We start from the raw sequence: 17,115 nt of genomic DNA on the forward strand, positions 1-17,115 counted from the left end.
CTGGCTAGAGATGTCAAGGACAGCAAGAAGGGCTTCTTCAAATACATCAGCAGTAAGAGGAAGACTAGGGAAAATGTGGGCCCTTTGCTGAATGGGGTGGGTGCCCTGGTGACGAAGGATGCAGAGAAGGCAGAGTTACTGAATGCCTTCTTTGCTTCAGTCTTTACTGCTCAGGCCAGCCCTCAGGAACCCCAGATCCTGGAGGCAAGAGAGAAAGTCTGGAGAGAGGAAGACTTTTCCTTGGTGGAGGAGGAGTGGGTTAGAGATCATTTAAGCAAACTTGACACCCACAAATCCATGGGCCCTGATGGGATGCACCCACGAGTGCTGAGGGAGCTGGCGGATGTCATTGCTAAGCCACTCTCCATCATCTTTGAAAGGTCATGGAGAACAGGAGAGGTGCCCGAGGACTGGAAGAAAGCCAATGTCACCCCAGTCTTCAAAAAGGGCAAGAAGGAGGACCCAGGGAACTACAGGCCAGTCAGCCTCACCTGCATCCCTGGAAAGGTGATGGAGCAGCTCATCCTGGAAGCCATCTCCAAGCATGTGGAGGAAAAGAAGGTGATCAGGAGTAGTCAGCATGGCTTCACCAAGGGGCAATCATGCCTAACCAATCTGATAGCCTTCTATGATGGAATGTCTGGCTGGGTAGATGAGGGGAGAGCAGTGGATGTTGTCTACCTAGACTTCAGCAAGGCTTTTGACACTGTCTCCCAGAACATCCTCATAGGTAAGCTCAGGAAGTGTGGGTTAGATGAGTGGACAGTGAGGTGGATTGAGAACTGGCTGAATGGCAGAGCTCAGAGAGTTGTGATCAGTGGCACAGAGTCTAGTTGGAGGCCTGTAGCTAGCGGTGTCCCCCAGGGGTCAGTACTGGCTCCAGTCTTGCTCAATTTATTCATCAATGACCTGGATGAAGGGACAGAGTGCACCCTCAGCAAGTTTGCTGACGATACAAAACTGGGAGGAGTGGCTGATACGCCAGAGGGCTGTGCTGCCATTCAGAGAGACCTGGACAGACTGGAGAGCTGGGCGGAGAGGAACCTCATGAAGTTCAACAAAGGTAAGTGCAGGGTCCTGCACCTGGGGAGGAATAACCCCATGCACCAGTACAGGTTGGGGGTTGACCTGCTGGAAAGCAGCTCTGTGGAGAAGGACCTGGGAGTGCTGGTGGACACCAAATTAAGCATGAGGCAGAAATGTGCCCTTGTGGCCAAGAAGGCCAACAGTATCCTGGGGTGCATCAGGAAGAGTGTTGCCAGCAGGTGGAGGGAGGTGATTCTCCCCCTCTCCTCAGCCCTGGTGAGGCCACATCTGGAGTACTGTGTCCAGTTCTGGGCTCCCCAGTACAAGAGGGATGTGACACTACTGGAGCAAGTCCAGCGAAGGGTTACAAAGAAGATGAAGGGACTGGAGCATCTCTCTTATGAGGAAAGGCTGAGAGAGCTGGGACTCTTCAGCCTGGAGAAGAGAAGGCTCGGGAGGGGATCTTATTAATGTATATAAATATCTGAAGGGAGGGTGTCAAGAAGATGGGGCCAGACTGTTTTCAGTGGTGCCCAGTGACAGGACGCGAGGCAATGGGCACAAACTGAAACACAGACAGTTCCATCTGAACATGAGGAAAAACTTCTTCACTGTGAGGGTGACAGAGCACTGGAACAGGTTGCCCAGAGAGCTTGTGGAGTCTCCTTCTCTGGAGATATTCAAAACCCGCCTGGACGCGATCCTGTGCAACGTGCTCTAGGTGACCCTGCTTGAGCAGGGGGGTTGGACTAGATGATCTCCAGAGGTCCCTTCCAACCTCAACCATTCTGTGATTCTGTGATGTGACCAAATCTTCAGAATGTAAAAAAAAAAAAAAAAAAAGTCTGCGGTCACCAAATCAGATTTCTAGCCTCAAGTTTGTTACTTGCTGGGCAGAATTCTCATCAGAACTGTCAGAGAATATTGAACTGAAGCTGTCTAGAATTAATTGCTTAGCATAACTTGCTTAGCATTAGTAGCTAAATTTGCTGAAGCCTTAGGCCTCAGGCTGTGAACTTGCTGTGAACTTTTACTTAGATAAGTAAAAGGGGGCCCCAGAGCCGGGTCAAGCTGGAGAGATAAAGAAGTTACACTGACAGCAGGAATAGCCAACCTTGAAGATAAGAAGCAGCCTGCCTAGAGACAAATGGAGGGGCCCAGTGAAGAAGGGGAAGACCCCAGACCTAACTATTACTATTTGTCCAAACTATCGCTTGAGGGGTGGGGAATTTAGATTGTAAGGGTATAATTGCCCAGGGATTTCTTTGTTCGGGGTCCCTCTTTGGAGGCACCCAGCTCGAGCTGTAATTACCGCATGTGTATCATTAAATTTTATTTCTCTCCAATCTGACTTCGAACTTCTGCCTCAGCAGGAACCTAGGGTCGGACCCTGTTATGGAGGCCGGCGAGCCTGATTTTCCATAACAAGAACAAGATTTAGGGTTTTTTTTAACATTGATGGGGTATAACATTATATAACAGGCCCCTAATGTGAAAGGTTTATCCAACAACATAAAGCAGATAATTTGAAACGACAAACTAGGCCCATAGAAGATTACCCTTTTTGTGATAACTGAGAACTCATTATATTTGCATTATGAAAAAAAAAGGAAAGATATTTCCAAAACTGTTTGTTGGGTGGTAGGCTATCTCACCCAAGCTTTGCTTTCAGTTTACAGCTCCAGTGGGAACTTTTAAGCACAAAAACGCTGTGCACTGCCGAGCCAGACCACGCGTTTATCTGCAGCCGGGTACGCCCCCTAGCACTTTTTTGGCACACTTGGAGGACAACATACAGTTAAGGGCATACTGATTTTCTTGGCTTTGCTCAGTCTGAGTGGAAAACAGGACTGTATCTCGAGGACAGTCAGACACTGGCCAGCAAGCCGCCAAACAGTAGAGGCAGGCGGACACACTCAGCATTTATCTTCCTGCTCGAGGGCGGCGGGGCACAGTCTTTCCCAAGCGGCCCACACCACCCCCCGCCGCCATCCCCGGTGAGGGCAAAGCCCGCCGGGCGGCAGCGTCCCCCGCCTTCCCGCGCAGGCGCCGAGCGGCCGCCGTCCGACGCAGGCGCGGTGGCGCCGGCGGCTTCCTGGTTTCCTGCCCGCGCAGGCGCAGTGGCGGCGGCAAGGCTCGGTGCTGGGCGGGCGGGCGCCTTCACGCTGCCTCCACGTTCCCCCAGCGCGAGGGGCGGGGGGGCGCGGCGCAGCCAATCGGAGGCGCCCACGACCCACCCCGGACAAGTTGGAGCTCGTCGGCGCCGGGGCCGCCAGTGTCGCCGCGGGCGTCGGGGGGCGGCGGAGATGGTGTCTCCCGCGGCCTCCGCCGGCCGCCTGGGCTCCGCGCTGCCCTTCCTGCTGGTGCTCTTCGACCTGCAGTACCAGGGTGAGGACGGGGAAAGGGGGCGCAGCGCCGCCGGGCCGGGGGGGGGGGGACGCGCCGCCTTGCGCGGAGGCCGCGGGGACGCTGCCTGGCCGGGGTGGGGGCAGCGGCGGGTGTCGCCCGCTTCCCTCAGCGGCCCGGCGCGGCGCAGCGCGGCGGGAGGCAGCGGCGCCGCTGCTGGGCCCGCGCTGCGGCTACCGGCCCCGGGGAGCCGCCGTTTGGCCGCTGCGTTTGGTCTCTGCGCGCTGCCGTTAACGGTCGCGGCGGCCGAGGGGCGCCTGGGCTGCTGCCCTTCCCCCCGCCCCGCGCGGCCCGCAGGGAGCCGCCATGGCCGGGCCGAGGGGCCGGGGCAGAGCGGAGCGGAGGCCTCCCCGAGGCGAGGCAGCTGGCGGGGCCAGGCCGGCGGAAGGCGTCGGGGCAACCCGTGCAGGGCGTCCGGAAAGAAAATAGTTTTGGAAGGAGTCGGAGGAAAAAGGCGATACCCAACTGCCACCTCATCGGAGTTAATGCAAAGGGTGTGTGTAATGAATGGCACGGGCACTGCTTGTAACCTACTGCGCTTTACTGTAACTTTAGTCAGCGCTGCTTAAGGCAGTTTGGTGTGTGTTTCATTTTCCGTGGCCCCCTGATAGGGAGCTAACTGGAAATGTTGTGGTGTCCTACAGCACAACTGTGCAGCAACACTGGGCAGTTCTGTACTGACCTCAAATTTCATGCTTCTGTATCAGTTTTATGCAGTTTTCAAATTAAAAGTTTCTTCCCCCCCCCCCTTGATCTCCATAACCCACAGCTGTTGTTAGTGCCTAACCTGCAAATTTCCTGTGGTTTCTGACGTTGTGTTTCATTTGTTTATGGGTTTTTGTATGACTATGGGTATTTGAAGTTCAGCAGAGCAGTTTATCTGAACCTTGTGCAACTGGTTTGCTTTCAGAGTATGCTGTCAGCAACACCTGTTTAGTCAAACCTATATTCACAAGCTCCTGTTAAGTTTATAACTTGGTCATACAATTGTGCACTTTTTCAGAAACACAGTTGTACCTGAGGAACAGCCTGTTACTGTTAAGGGTAGATTGAGATGGAACTGTAACTGTCACTGCTCAGAATAAGTGTATGGACTTGCAACTAACCTGGCTTGACACTAGAAATTCAGTTGAAAGATGTACTAAATGAAAGAAAGCCTCAGCTGGCCAAGTGGTGACAGGAACACAGTGTAGCAAAGATGCTCCGTGGTATATGAGTACGTGCTGTGGTGTTGAATTGCTTTTTTGGATTTACATTCTGCTATTGTTAGAAGAAAAAACCTAATCAAGGTCGAAGTATACTGTGTAAAAACAAACAACCCCCCAAACCCTCCCCCCCAAAAACAAACAAACAAACAAAAAAACCCTACTCTGGCAATGGTGTTCCTGCTGATGATTCTTTATTCAGAAGTGCTGACCTATTCCAAGTATATTCTCTGTAAATGAACAATTTAATGACTTTGTGGAATTACCAAAGCCACATTTCCTAATTTGGGATACATTTTCTTAACGGAACTTTGATAGTTTAATAAATATGTTTTGAAAGAGAGTAATAGGATGAGAGGTGATGGTTCTTGACTTTATTTACTTCCTTATTATGAGCTCATTTCCCAGGAAATTCAGGTAAGAGGTGCAGACTTTCTTATGTTACTTCAAGTATCTAGATTTCTCTTTCCAGCATTACTGGGCTTTAAACTCAAAGGCCTTAAATTTCACATTTATGTTTACGTCTTGCTGTCTTGATTGTAGAAGTCTTCATTGTGCCATCATGAATCTGTGGGACAAGTGAGCCTATATTAGCTTGGGTGTTAGAGTGAAAACTAATTTATATCTGGCTAGTGGGTGAGTTCAGTAAAAAGCTTTGGAATACTTGTTGGTGTAGCAAGTTGTAGTTCACCCTTTACTGTTGTTATGTCCTGAATTTTTCATTTTGGAATACCTTGAGTTCTGCCTGCTGAATAAGCTTTCATTTGACACTAATCACCTCTTGGGGAGATTCTGCCTTCCCGGATGGCTGTCCAGCCTTATTGCAACAGAAAGAGATGACTGAGGAGGACAGAGGAGTGTGGTTTCTCTTCCCCCTCTCCTTCCTAGTGATAAAAGGAAATATAATTAGGGGAAAGAGAAATGAGCTTTCAGTGTACAGAGCTCAACTCATTATTTTCAGAGCACTAAACTTATTTGAATTTTCTTTTTTCTGTATATTTCTGAGTTTGGGGAATTTTTTTTTTTTTTAATCACCCCAAACTGCAATGGATACTAATGTGAGGAAGAAACTAGTTTTCTGGGAAGGAGGAGGTGTCTTTGTGGTATGGTTTTTTGGTTTGCCAATCTCCGTTATATTTATCAACTTTCTTTGGGAACTGAGGAGGTAACAAACTTTGTGGACTGAAATTACATGCAACTTAATTGGGGTGGGGGGGAAGCTGCTGTATTCTAAGGCTTCTCGTGAATCCTTTCATACTATTCCTGAAATTTTGTGATTGCTCATCTACTTCTTGTTTTGTTTGGTGTTGCTCCCAAAATGTGCCTTCATCCCCCCACCAACCTATTTAAAATAGTCACAATCTTACAACTGAAGCTAAGTGCAGGGTGGTTCTAATAAAAAGCATCACACAGCTGAGACACCACCACCCCCCCCCCCCCGATAAAATGATAAAACAATCATTAAACTTTCAGGTAAAAAATGGGGGCTTTGGCAGAAAATTTAAATGGCTGTAATTAAGATTAGCGGCCTGTATGTCACTCCTTTGTGACTTTGTATCAAGTCTTTCTGGTACACAGTTATAATTTCTTCTGTTTATTTTCAAAGGCTTCTTACCCAGCTCAGAGACAAGATCTCTAAAAAGTATTTTGTAGGGGAGAATTCTATAGGAAACATGAGAGGAATGTGTAGACAAATGTGAAACTTGAAACTCTTCTGAAATTGCGGAGTTTTCTTCAGGCTTTTATGTTGTGGGTTTGGTTACTATATAAGGATATAGCTGGAGTTCATATACTTATGTACAAACATATTAGCACCAGTTATTCTAATCAATTATAACTTCCTGGTAGTTTTTTTGTTTTATTTGCAGTGAGTCTATTTAACTGGAAAAACAGGTTAGCTGCACCTGTGTGTCTTTACTGTGCCTTCTGACTGGCTCCTTTTCAGGTGTCAGGGCTGGTACCATTTCTTATCTCAGAGGAGTGTTTTTCACTGTTCCATTCCTGCATCAGGCCTTAGATTCAGAATTTCTTCAGAAAATCTGACTTGAATTGACACGTGGGGCTCTTGTATGTGGTAATCTGAGGCCAGTGGTGAATATAGCAGCTTTTAGAAATAATACAAATCACAGCTGTTAGAAATAATACTATTCAAATTAAAATACTTGGAAATCTTAAAAATAATAAATGTTATGCTTGCATATCTTTTGTATAAGCTAAGTTTGCTGTCTTACTGGAGCATACGTAGCTTCAGCTGTACTGCTGGGTCCTTGATATCTGGCACCTTAGTCACTGTCTATCTGCTGGAAAGAGCTCTGTTTGGGGGGGGTTGGGTTTTGTTTTCCCTTCCCCCCCATTGAGCTGGAGTCCTTGTGCCCGTTCCCAGACCTGGAGATGAATAGGGTCCCAGATAGGTTACACAGAATTTGATTCCTTAGAGCCTGTAGTACTAGCTCCTGTGTCCATTAACAATCTTTAGATGTCTGTTGTGGGGTGGTTTATTTAGAAACATTGTTAAAACTGAATAAGCAATACATTTATGTGGAAAATGAATAAGCAACATATATGAATAAAGAGCCCAATAACTAGATCAGTGTACAGTGTTCCTGAAGGGTTGTGGTACAGGTCACTTTCCATCATGGTTGCACTGACTATATAGGCCATTTCTGGAGATCCGGGATTGTTCTGTGATGCTCAGCAACTTGCAGGGTCGTGTTTTAATATATGTCTAGTAATTAACCTTGTTCTACAGAGATCAGGGAACCTACAGTCCTTCATGGGTTCCCTCATTGCTCTATCCATGTTGCCGCTCTTTTCTTATACTCTGCTTACCTGGTTATCCTATATCTACTTACTGGGTTACTGTTAATGGTCACATTTCTCATCTCTCTTATTTGCCACCATTATCGTCAGTATTTTCAAGGGAAAAAAATGTCTCTCTTGCCTAATGTATTATGTAACTGTAAAACTATATTGAACATAATGCATGTGAAAGGCATTGAATAGTACTGGTGCATCGTATTGTGCAACCTATTCTTAGAGCTGTCATCCTGTGACTGAAGGTGAAACAAGGAAGCTCCTTTGGAGGCTGAGACTCTGAGTCTTGAATGCCATGTTTAGGTGGAAGAAAGAATCCCTTTTGATAGCTTTGTCTTTTCTCCTTCCTCAAAGAGTAAATCACAGCCCAGTTTCAGGATGGGAGGACTAAATGTGCAATTCCAAATTGACGAGTTTTGAAAGATTTCAAATATGAATATGTGGGGAGGGAGAGCAGGGGTTGAAGCTTACAATTTTTTTTTTTCATTTAGTTTCTGTTAAACACTGATCTGTTTATGGTTTGATATCTGTTTTTTTGCTAGTATACCTCCAAAGACAGTGGGAAAAAAAATCCCCCCCCCCAAACTTTTCAGTCATTTTTTCAACTTTTGTCATTATAAAAGACAGACTTTGGGCTACTCATGATCAAAACTGAGCCAGAACAGAAGCAAAAAGTAAAGTGGCAAATAAAGTCCGTTTTTCTGAAAACAAGACATTCACATAAAAGCTACCTTGCAGTGAAATACTGTATTCAAGAACTGTACTGTCAAGAAATACTTCTGTACCACTGTCAGTGGAGCTATTTATTTTATTCAGAGCTGTTTGCACTAGGAATGGATTTTGAAACCCATAGTTTAATAAGACTTGCAAGAAGAGTATATGAGTAATACTACTATCTTAATTTCATCTATTTAAACAAAAACTTTATTGACTTACTTTACATATTTGTAAAGTCAGTTGCATTAACTTAAAAAAGGGTGGGTGGGATTTGTTTGCTGTCCTAGTTCTAAAGCAAACAGTTGAACTGAAGCCCTTGAATCCAAAGTTTGTTGAATTATTAACAATATTTAACAGATATAGCTTTTTTAATGGATGCAGAGAGTTTTCTTCATTTCAATATAGACTGCTCAATGAGGTTTTTTTATAATGTGGAATTGAAAAAATTATGAACTGTATTAAGGAGTGGGAAGGGAAAATAAAAATGAGATCTCAGCTGTTGAAGGCTGCTAGTTCTAAAGTCTTGATGACTTGGTGATCAGAAATGACTTTTCATTACATATATTTGATTTTTTGTTTAATCAACTTTCAATGTGAGAAGGCCTGATAAGCTTTCTTTTAATGTAACAGAACAGTGTAACATTTTTATTTGAACTCTAAGAAACAACTTGAAAATGCTGTTGAATTTTTGTATTTTAGATGAATTGTAGTTTCTGTCCAAATTAGCTCATTACAAAACCTGAGGAAAAGAAATTGATACCTTCTAATTCATTATTTTCTAATATGTGTTGTTCTGGATTTTAATATATTAACTTGCTTAAATGCATGCGGAGTGCATGCTCTTGGTAAAAGAAGACAGTTTATGCTGTGAAAGTTTAATAGTTGCAACCTGACAAGTTTTAGTGGAAATCTGTCCCGATATTAAGGAAAAAAAAAAAGAAAATGCTGGAAGTGATACAAAATAAAGACCTCCATGGCAGAATTCATGATTTCGATCATTTCAACATATATTTGCAGTTCTCTGCTCACTTTTTCTCAGCAGTCTTCCTTCCCTTGGTGATTGAGCAGCAGCAATTTATAGGTTTCAAAACCCTAGCACTTCTGAAACATACCACTTTGGTATGGTTTTTATACTCACTTAAAAAGGGAGTGAGAATTTTAATTGTATATATCAGAGCTTGCCCTCTGAAAACAGTTTGATGTGGAAATGATAAAGATGAGACAAGAGTGTATGCAGTAGGTAAGCCAACCTCTGAAGTGGCTAACAATTCACAGCTGAGTGCTAAGTTATTGGCAGGGTCATGAAATTTAGCTTAAAACCTTTGTGTATTTGTTATGTGTGCATTATGAGTGTTTTTCCAGATTCTTCTGAAATTGAAGGCCCACAGAAATATATTGTACTAAGCTGTTTTTGTAGGTGATGTATAAAGCCTGATGTGCAAAAGAATAGTGCCAAATGTATAGAATGGGAATGGATATGTATATTCTGCTACTTCTTGTAATAAAGTGCATTACAGTGTTTATCCACTTTGATATCCTCTTTGGGGAGAGCAAAATATATCGAAAGTTTATTAGGCTGCAGGTTGTTGTAATACAAGAAAATGTGACTTTTTTTTACCAGTAACTATTTTTATCGTATGGCTTTTGGTATAATTAAACTCATCAATCAAAGTATTGATCTTTTTCTTTTTCTTTAAGGAGCTGAATGTGGGATAAATGCAGAAGTAGAAAAACAGCTTGAAATGGGAAAGAAGTTATTGGCTGCTGGACAGCTAGCAGATGCTTTGTCTCACTTTCATGCAGCTATAGGTATGTATTTGAGGAAAGTGACTTTTGCACTGAAATACCTCTTATTTCCTAGTATTTGCTTTAAGTAGCTTGCTTTCTTACAAGTTGCAGTGCATGAGTCACAGAAATCAGGACACCTTCATGCAGCAGTTTGATCTTGACCAGGAGCCAGCAGAGATGCAGTAGTATATTTATGCTTTGTTTTTGATAAAAGAAACTGTTAAATAAGCTACATGATATGTGAACACCAAGTCATTGCTGTTTTCCAAGCTGGTTGTCTGGAAGCAGTTAGACTGTGTTACCATCTGATGAGGTGCTCCCTGTGTTGTCAAGATCAGATTTCATCTTTACAAAGTTTTTCAAATTTTGTTTTTGAGTGGTGGAGTTTGTCCATACTTTCTTCTTCTCCAGCACCATTAAAAATATAATCTTACGTTTTTTCAATCTTATAGTGGGTGATAATCTCAATTAAAATGATGCTACAGGCTTGAGATGTTAAACTAGTAGTGAAGAGTTTATTCTGTAATTAACTGTCCCTCTTGTACTCAGCTAGTGAATGAGTTCAGGTGTTTTGAGTTATCAACAAACTGATGAATTAAATATGTGCTTGTATAAATTTTAAAGGAGTTTTGCTGGGTTGAGTCTTTGAATTGAAACACAGAGGCAGACAATGACACCAGTGAAGAACAACGGCTGGTAGCGCTGCAATTTGATGATTAAGTGTGTTCTTATTTGATAGACTTTGTTATATTGTGTACATACAAGTGCAGTGTCTTCTCTGCGAGAAGAATAAATACCAAGGTGTTATACAGTAATTAGTCATACTATTGAGACTTTTCTGTTTATGCCATGTTCTAAAAGTGAAATGCAAATGAAACAGCTGCTGATCCTGAGCTATTAGTATTTCCTTTGAGCTCTCTAAGATCAACTTCTCTTATAAAAGGGGAGTGGACAGGGGAACCTCCCCTTTCTTTGTGCTATAGAAATATTCTGTCTGTGGGGATGGTCTCTTATTATTTTTGCTCCTTGTGTTCCTGGCAAAAATTCCTGTGTGGTTTGAGTGGAGTTAATGTTAACCATGTATTTCATTCTTTTATTTTTTTTGGGAAGCTTTAGTTTGGATTTGGTGAACAGTCCACCAGGTGGCCTGCAGCCATGTGAATGCTGGTGGTGTTGCAAAGGAGGAAGTGGTGTGAAGTGGGACAAGCTGTGAGGTGCCTGCAGGGGATGAACCCCCATCCTTTGCTAGCAGTGCTCAAGCAGTTGGTTGCCACTACGGTGTGACTGCCTCCCTTCCTACCTTGCTGGGATTTTTAGTACAATGTTGTTTTGAGTCTGATGGCCTAAACTTCGTCAGATTGCTTTTTGTACTTTGCCTTTTTGAAAAGATTTTAAGCATAGCTTACGTACTGTGTTTATAGAAGAGAAGAAATTTATTTTTGCCTGTATGGCATCGCAGCATATGTGAGGTAAATAGGTCATCTTATGTCTGGCCTTAGCCAGCCGCCTTTCCTTTTTGCAAACATCTAAAATGAAGCTATTGTCCAGTTTTTTTCCTCTTTTCAGTTTTATTTTTAACACTTTCTTCAGTCCCATCAAATTGATGGCTTATGCCTTCTCTCTGGGTAAATATGGATTCCTATTCATTGCTGTTACTGGGGAACTCTGAGTCAAAACTATGTTCTGGCTCTCAGAAAGGTCATCATTCCTGATGCTGGAACATGCTTTCAGGGTTAGCTCTTTCCTATCTTCTTTCATTCTGTGTGCATTAAGTTCCTTAATTTCAGCTATTGATTTGTGCCTAGTCTACACCTTTAATTGTATACAGTAGGACTCGATACCAACTTGTTCTTTATTTTGAAGATGGTAGCATTTGAATTTAGCTGACATCTGTAATGCTAGTGTACAAGGTGGCACACATCTTGGGGGCTTTTACTAAACTTTGATGCAGGATATTAATACTCTGGTGGTCAAAAGATTGTAGAGGAAGAAAACAGATATCTTTTTACAGTGAGACTTGAACTAGTGTGTTGGTTATAAAGGTGGCCATCTATGAAACTCAGTTACCTACCATAAGACTTTTGGCAATAATATTTTTCCATTCGTTTTGAAGTCAAGCTTTAACCTCAAATGAAGTGAGGAAGAGAATATCCATTTTGTTCCTTAGATATGTGTGTTCTTCTCTACAAACTCTGAGTTGATTTTAATAGCACAATAAAAAGTTTACTGTCTTGTAAATGCACTGTGTATATTTGTTTGGGTAGCCCAATTCCCCTCCCCACCCCCCACCGAGAGCCCACAGTAACTTGTCATTTGCTTGTTTGAAATACTGTATAGAGGGGAATATTCAGAAAATCCTTTTAGTGGTCTTGTGTTCAGAGGCTCATGTCTGTCTCCTGTAAGGGTATATGCCTGTGTGCTGGCCTAGAAAGTATGAAAATTGCTGAATCTTGAAGTTCAACCAGCAAGCAACATGTAATGTGTCAGCTTCAAAGTTGACCTTCTAGTTCAGATACTCTTCATGCTTTTGTCTGCCATTAAGATAGGGTTTTGGTGCCCACTTTAATATTAAATAAGTTGCTACTATCTAAATGAAAGATATAAAGGGTTTTTGCATCTGTATCCATGCTGGACTAACATAGATTGGTCGTTTGGGGATTGTTTGCATCCTGTATGATGGACAGGGACTGGGAAGGAGAATGATGAATTAACATGCTTTCAGAAGTGGGCCTGCAGTTTGAGATAAAGGCTTAGTATGCAGTGACTTTTTTCCCCCTGTACAAAGCAGAAAAACCTGTACATGTTTCACCTTAAACTTTCTTATTTGGAATTTATTGTGTTTGTTATGTGTATTGTTGTAATCAAACTGTATTAGAAATATTACTTGGAACAAATTTTATTTTTTATTGATAAATACCTTTTCCCAGTGGGTTAAAACTCAAGTAATGTATTTTTAGTCGCTACAGTTCAGCTGTACCCAAAAGTTCAATTGCTTTGAGACAGTATTCTGATTACTGTTCATTCACTTGCAGAGGGAGACTCAGATAACTACATTGCTTATTACAGAAGAGCCACAGTGTACTTAGCCATGGGCAAATCTAAAGCAGCAATTCGTGATTTAAGTAAAGTGGTTGAATTAAAGCAGGACTTCACATCAGTAAGTATTACTGAAATTGAAAATTGTTCAAGCATAAAAAATTGTTTCAAAGGTGTTTTTCAGATTTTGCTAAACAAAGTACAGAGGGCTTTAAATAGGAAAAATAATAGCAATGGCATGTGCTTCAACTTAAAACAACTGAGTACAGTCTAGCCAGTTATTTTAATAGCTAATAATAATTTTGAGTTCATGTTTCCCATAGATTTTTATTGAACACTTTCCTTCTCTCACTTGCAGCTAGCTGTTTTCCTCTCAGTTGCCAAGGCTGTACCCTCAGAGAAAGGGAGGAGCAGGTGCCTCTGCTTTCTTTTGTCCTAATTGGCATTTGATTTGAGATGTCTCTTCTCCACAGGACCTGTCCTAGTATCACTGCCTTCTTGTGAGACTGTTGGGATTTCTGACTTACCTTTTGTTCATTTCTGCTCACCATGTAGGGAGGGACTGCCTCACTAGTTGGAGACTGATGCTGGAGTCTTCTCCATCTGATTTTTTCTTACCTCCTATATCCATTTGCAGTAGCATGTCCTGTTTAGCTTACATCAAAGAGGCCTAATAAGAACATTGTCAAATTGATAAGGCAAAGAAAAGGTGTTGTCATCTCTGATTCAGCTTGTTAGTTGTAGTAAAGTAAACATTTTTCCTATTAAAGGGAAGTGAAACTTATTTTCATACTTTCCTGTATTCCAATTTGCAAATCAAAAGAAATTATCTCTCTTCATTTCAGGCAAGATTACAGAGAGGGCACTTACTGCTCAAGCAAGGAAAATTTGATGAAGCAGAGGATGACTTTAAAAATGTGGTAAGTTGGAGGCCTAAGTTGAAGAACTACATCACTGCTTTTAAATTTGAGTTCAGAGCCAAGGTCTCATCTCAGCTCTGACACTCTAGAGAATGTGTGTGTGTAATGTGGGTATATGTATGTATGTGTGTGTATGTATACATATACATACATATATATATACATATGCATATATATATATCCAGACCTGAGTTTGAGCCTGCTCTTTTCTTTAAAAGTGCTGTAGCTAAGCCATCTTGTATAAATAAACAACTGATAACATTTCAGTAGAGTAACGAAGATGAACTCAGAAGGTGTTGTATGAGGTAACACAGCACTTTGAATGAAAAGTCCTTTTTTGTGTCTAGCACTTCATGATCTCTGCTTGATGACATCTGTACTAGGGAGCAGTCTTCTTGCAGAAAAAAGGGTAATAATACCACTATAGTGACATGGGACTCAAAGTATATAATTGAACCCAGCTTTACATCACCATATCCAGGTCCCACTGGGAGATCAGTGGGGACCTCATGGATCAACTTTTGAAGATTCCTGTATCTTTCCGCTGATTACAGAAGGATTCTGGGCCCTTAGTTCAGTTACTATGATTGGCTTAAGGTAAAATGGATAAATCCAAATGGTGTGCATGTGCATCTCTTCTCATCTGCAAAGCAGTTCCCCAACAGTCATGGAAGTATTAACAATACTTTCTCTCTGTGACCAGGATGTGCCCAGAGCTTTCATACAAACATGATTAGATATTACTCATAGTATTCATTCTTACATTTGTTTACTCTTCAGGAGTTGCTGTTTTGTTGAACAGCTTGCCTGTCCCATATGCCAAAATAAATAGAATTTTTAAGTGTAGCTATATGCTGTCTTGTTGGCTTTCTTTGAAGTGTATGAGTGAGAAAGCAGTTTTGCAATGCAGGCTACTGATGTCTAATGGAAATCTTATGAGTATGTAAGACTAAAACAGAATGGTTTACAATCCTTCAAGATACATCTGCAGGGCAGTTGGGAGGAGTGACACTTGCGGGTATAGATGCACCAAACAGTCTTTGAGTTGGCAGCAAACCTGCAGTGGCTTATTCTGAAATCGATACTGCAGTGGCTCTGCTTGCTGCTGCTGCTTCCTCAGTAAGTTACTTAAGAGTGAGTGTGCAGTCTGCAGCTGCACATCTGATTGCAGTGCAGCCCTGCTGTTTGCAAATGTGGGAGAATGTCAGTCAGCTCTGATTAACTGAGGTTGTAGTCATTGCAATAGCAATTACATGATGTCACTGTTGGTTCTGAGTTTGTGTGTGTGTCTTTTTGCAATTACTGTTTCTCTGAGTATTTGTTATTTAATACCACATATGGAAATGCTTCTCTTATCAACTGTCAAGTAGCTCACTTCTCTTCCAAACCAGCTGCAGAAATTTATAGATTACTGCCTTCAGTCAGTCAAATGGTTTCAGTCCTTGGTTTAGCCAAGCTTTAAATCTGCTAAAGGAGAGCAGGGTCTCTTCTTGGAGGATGACTAATACAAAGATACCATATTGGTCCTAAATCTTAGTTTCATTTTCTTTGGTTCTATAAATGATATTGCTTATGAACTTCAAAATACAGTATATTGTTTGCTGTATTCTTTGAGAAGGGTATAATCTTCAATAAAATACAATATTTAAAATAATCCTTTATAATAGGTTAACATGTTAATTCGTTTTTTGTTTTACACACAAATGTAGGTGTCCAAATCTGGAGCTGAATTATAGTAAGACTTTGGCTGTCCTGTATTTGTGCGTACGCTCTAAGTCTATGAACAGTGTCACTGTTACTCACTAGACATGCAATCTGGTCATACATTTGAGCCTTTAGAAGTCAAATATAATTAAAAGATGCTGTATTTAAAAAAAAAAAATCCCCATCACTTTTTTTTAACTGCAAAGGAAGTCTCCTTATTTTGAAGAAAAATCATCTACTTTCTTACTGTGCAGATTTTCAGCTTGGACCTTATCTAGAATAGGAGGTTCTGAGGATGTCATAGGCCCACAAGAATGAACGGGGGATTTCTGATTGTTTTAATATGACAGCTTTTACTTTGTGTTAGACCTTTTCTTAAAGCAAATAATTGTGTAGGGGAGATGGACTCGTTCTTGTTAAGGCCAGCCTTCCTAGAAGTAGATTGTATGCCTTTGGATGGTGTTAGGTGTGTTCTCTCTTGTGTGATTTCACTAGAAATTTTTTTTCTGTTTGTCAGGTGTTGATTTTAAGGGAGGAGATCAGATTTTAGAATCTTCCCAACTTCTGAGTTGGAGAAACCAAATGAGGGTGGGGAAATTAAGTATAGTAGTTCCACTTGGACCACTCAAGGACAGAGGTAGGAGTGAGGCCGTTTGGAGTTCCTTGTGTGACACTTGCTGTAGCAGGGTCAGTGTAACTAATGTTACCTGCCAAAACTGAAGTGACTAATGTAATGAGCTGCCTGTAAATGCGATTTTCTCTGTCTTTGTGTGTTGTAGAGGTCTGTCAAACCCCTCTATTCCCTGCTAGCTGAAATGAATCATTAGGAGGCTTGGGTAGAGGAGGATGGTGACTCAGACTTATCCTGGGATGTGTTAGGCAAAACTGCATTTCTGTAAATCTCTCATTTTTGCTAACAGATGTGCTGGGCTGATGAGGTTCCTACATGGGCCACTTTTTTTTCCCTTCTACACGCACATGCACACATGTGCACACACACCCATCAGTACTCCTCACTCTCTGGAAAAAATAGCTTTTCCTTTGCAACTTGGTTGCCAGTTTGGAAACCTAGGACCTAGAGGGTGGAAAAAACTTTTAACAGATGTCAGCAAGGGGATCTAATTCTTGTCTTTGGAATGCCCAGCATGGAGTGGGGCTTAAGCAGATGTCCTTCCTTGGTTTTGGAAAGTCCATTGCTCACAGTGGAGGGATGGTAGTTCTCTGCTACGACTTTGGCCAGCTGTTCGTATGCTATAATTCCAAGTTCCTCCTGTTCTGATTAATGGTTTCTAAATAACAAAAGTCAACAGGGCAGATTTGAGGGCATATCAACATTCACATCCAAGGCCTCAGTCCAAGAAAGTCTTTATTTAAGCACGTGATTTTTAGTGAAAATAAAAGGAATACTGGTGTGCTTTGCTTGATGAAGGCCCTCTGAAAAGGAGGCAAGTGGTATGAGTCCTGGCTGCGTCCTGTTGTGTGCCTTCTAGTATTGCCTG

General features: G+C 42.1%; 1 protein-coding gene across 1 annotated transcript in view; it reads left to right on the forward strand.

The window, feature by feature from the left end:
- The first annotated feature begins 3,229 nt into the window (after positions 1-3,229).
- Positions 3,230-17,115, forward strand: part of DNAJC3 (DnaJ heat shock protein family (Hsp40) member C3) — a 39,711-nt gene continuing 25,825 nt past the window's right edge. The window contains exons 1-4 of the mRNA XM_067293426.1: positions 3,230-3,414; positions 9,867-9,977; positions 12,989-13,113; positions 13,838-13,912. Of these exons, the coding sequence (XP_067149527.1) occupies positions 3,333-3,414; positions 9,867-9,977; positions 12,989-13,113; positions 13,838-13,912 (393 nt within the window). The 5' untranslated portion in view covers positions 3,230-3,332. The remainder of the gene's footprint in view (positions 3,415-9,866; positions 9,978-12,988; positions 13,114-13,837; positions 13,913-17,115) is intronic.

This window comes from Apteryx mantelli, chromosome 1 (assembly GCF_036417845.1).
Source record: "Apteryx mantelli isolate bAptMan1 chromosome 1, bAptMan1.hap1, whole genome shotgun sequence".
Lineage (NCBI taxonomy): Eukaryota > Metazoa > Chordata > Aves > Apterygiformes > Apterygidae > Apteryx > Apteryx mantelli.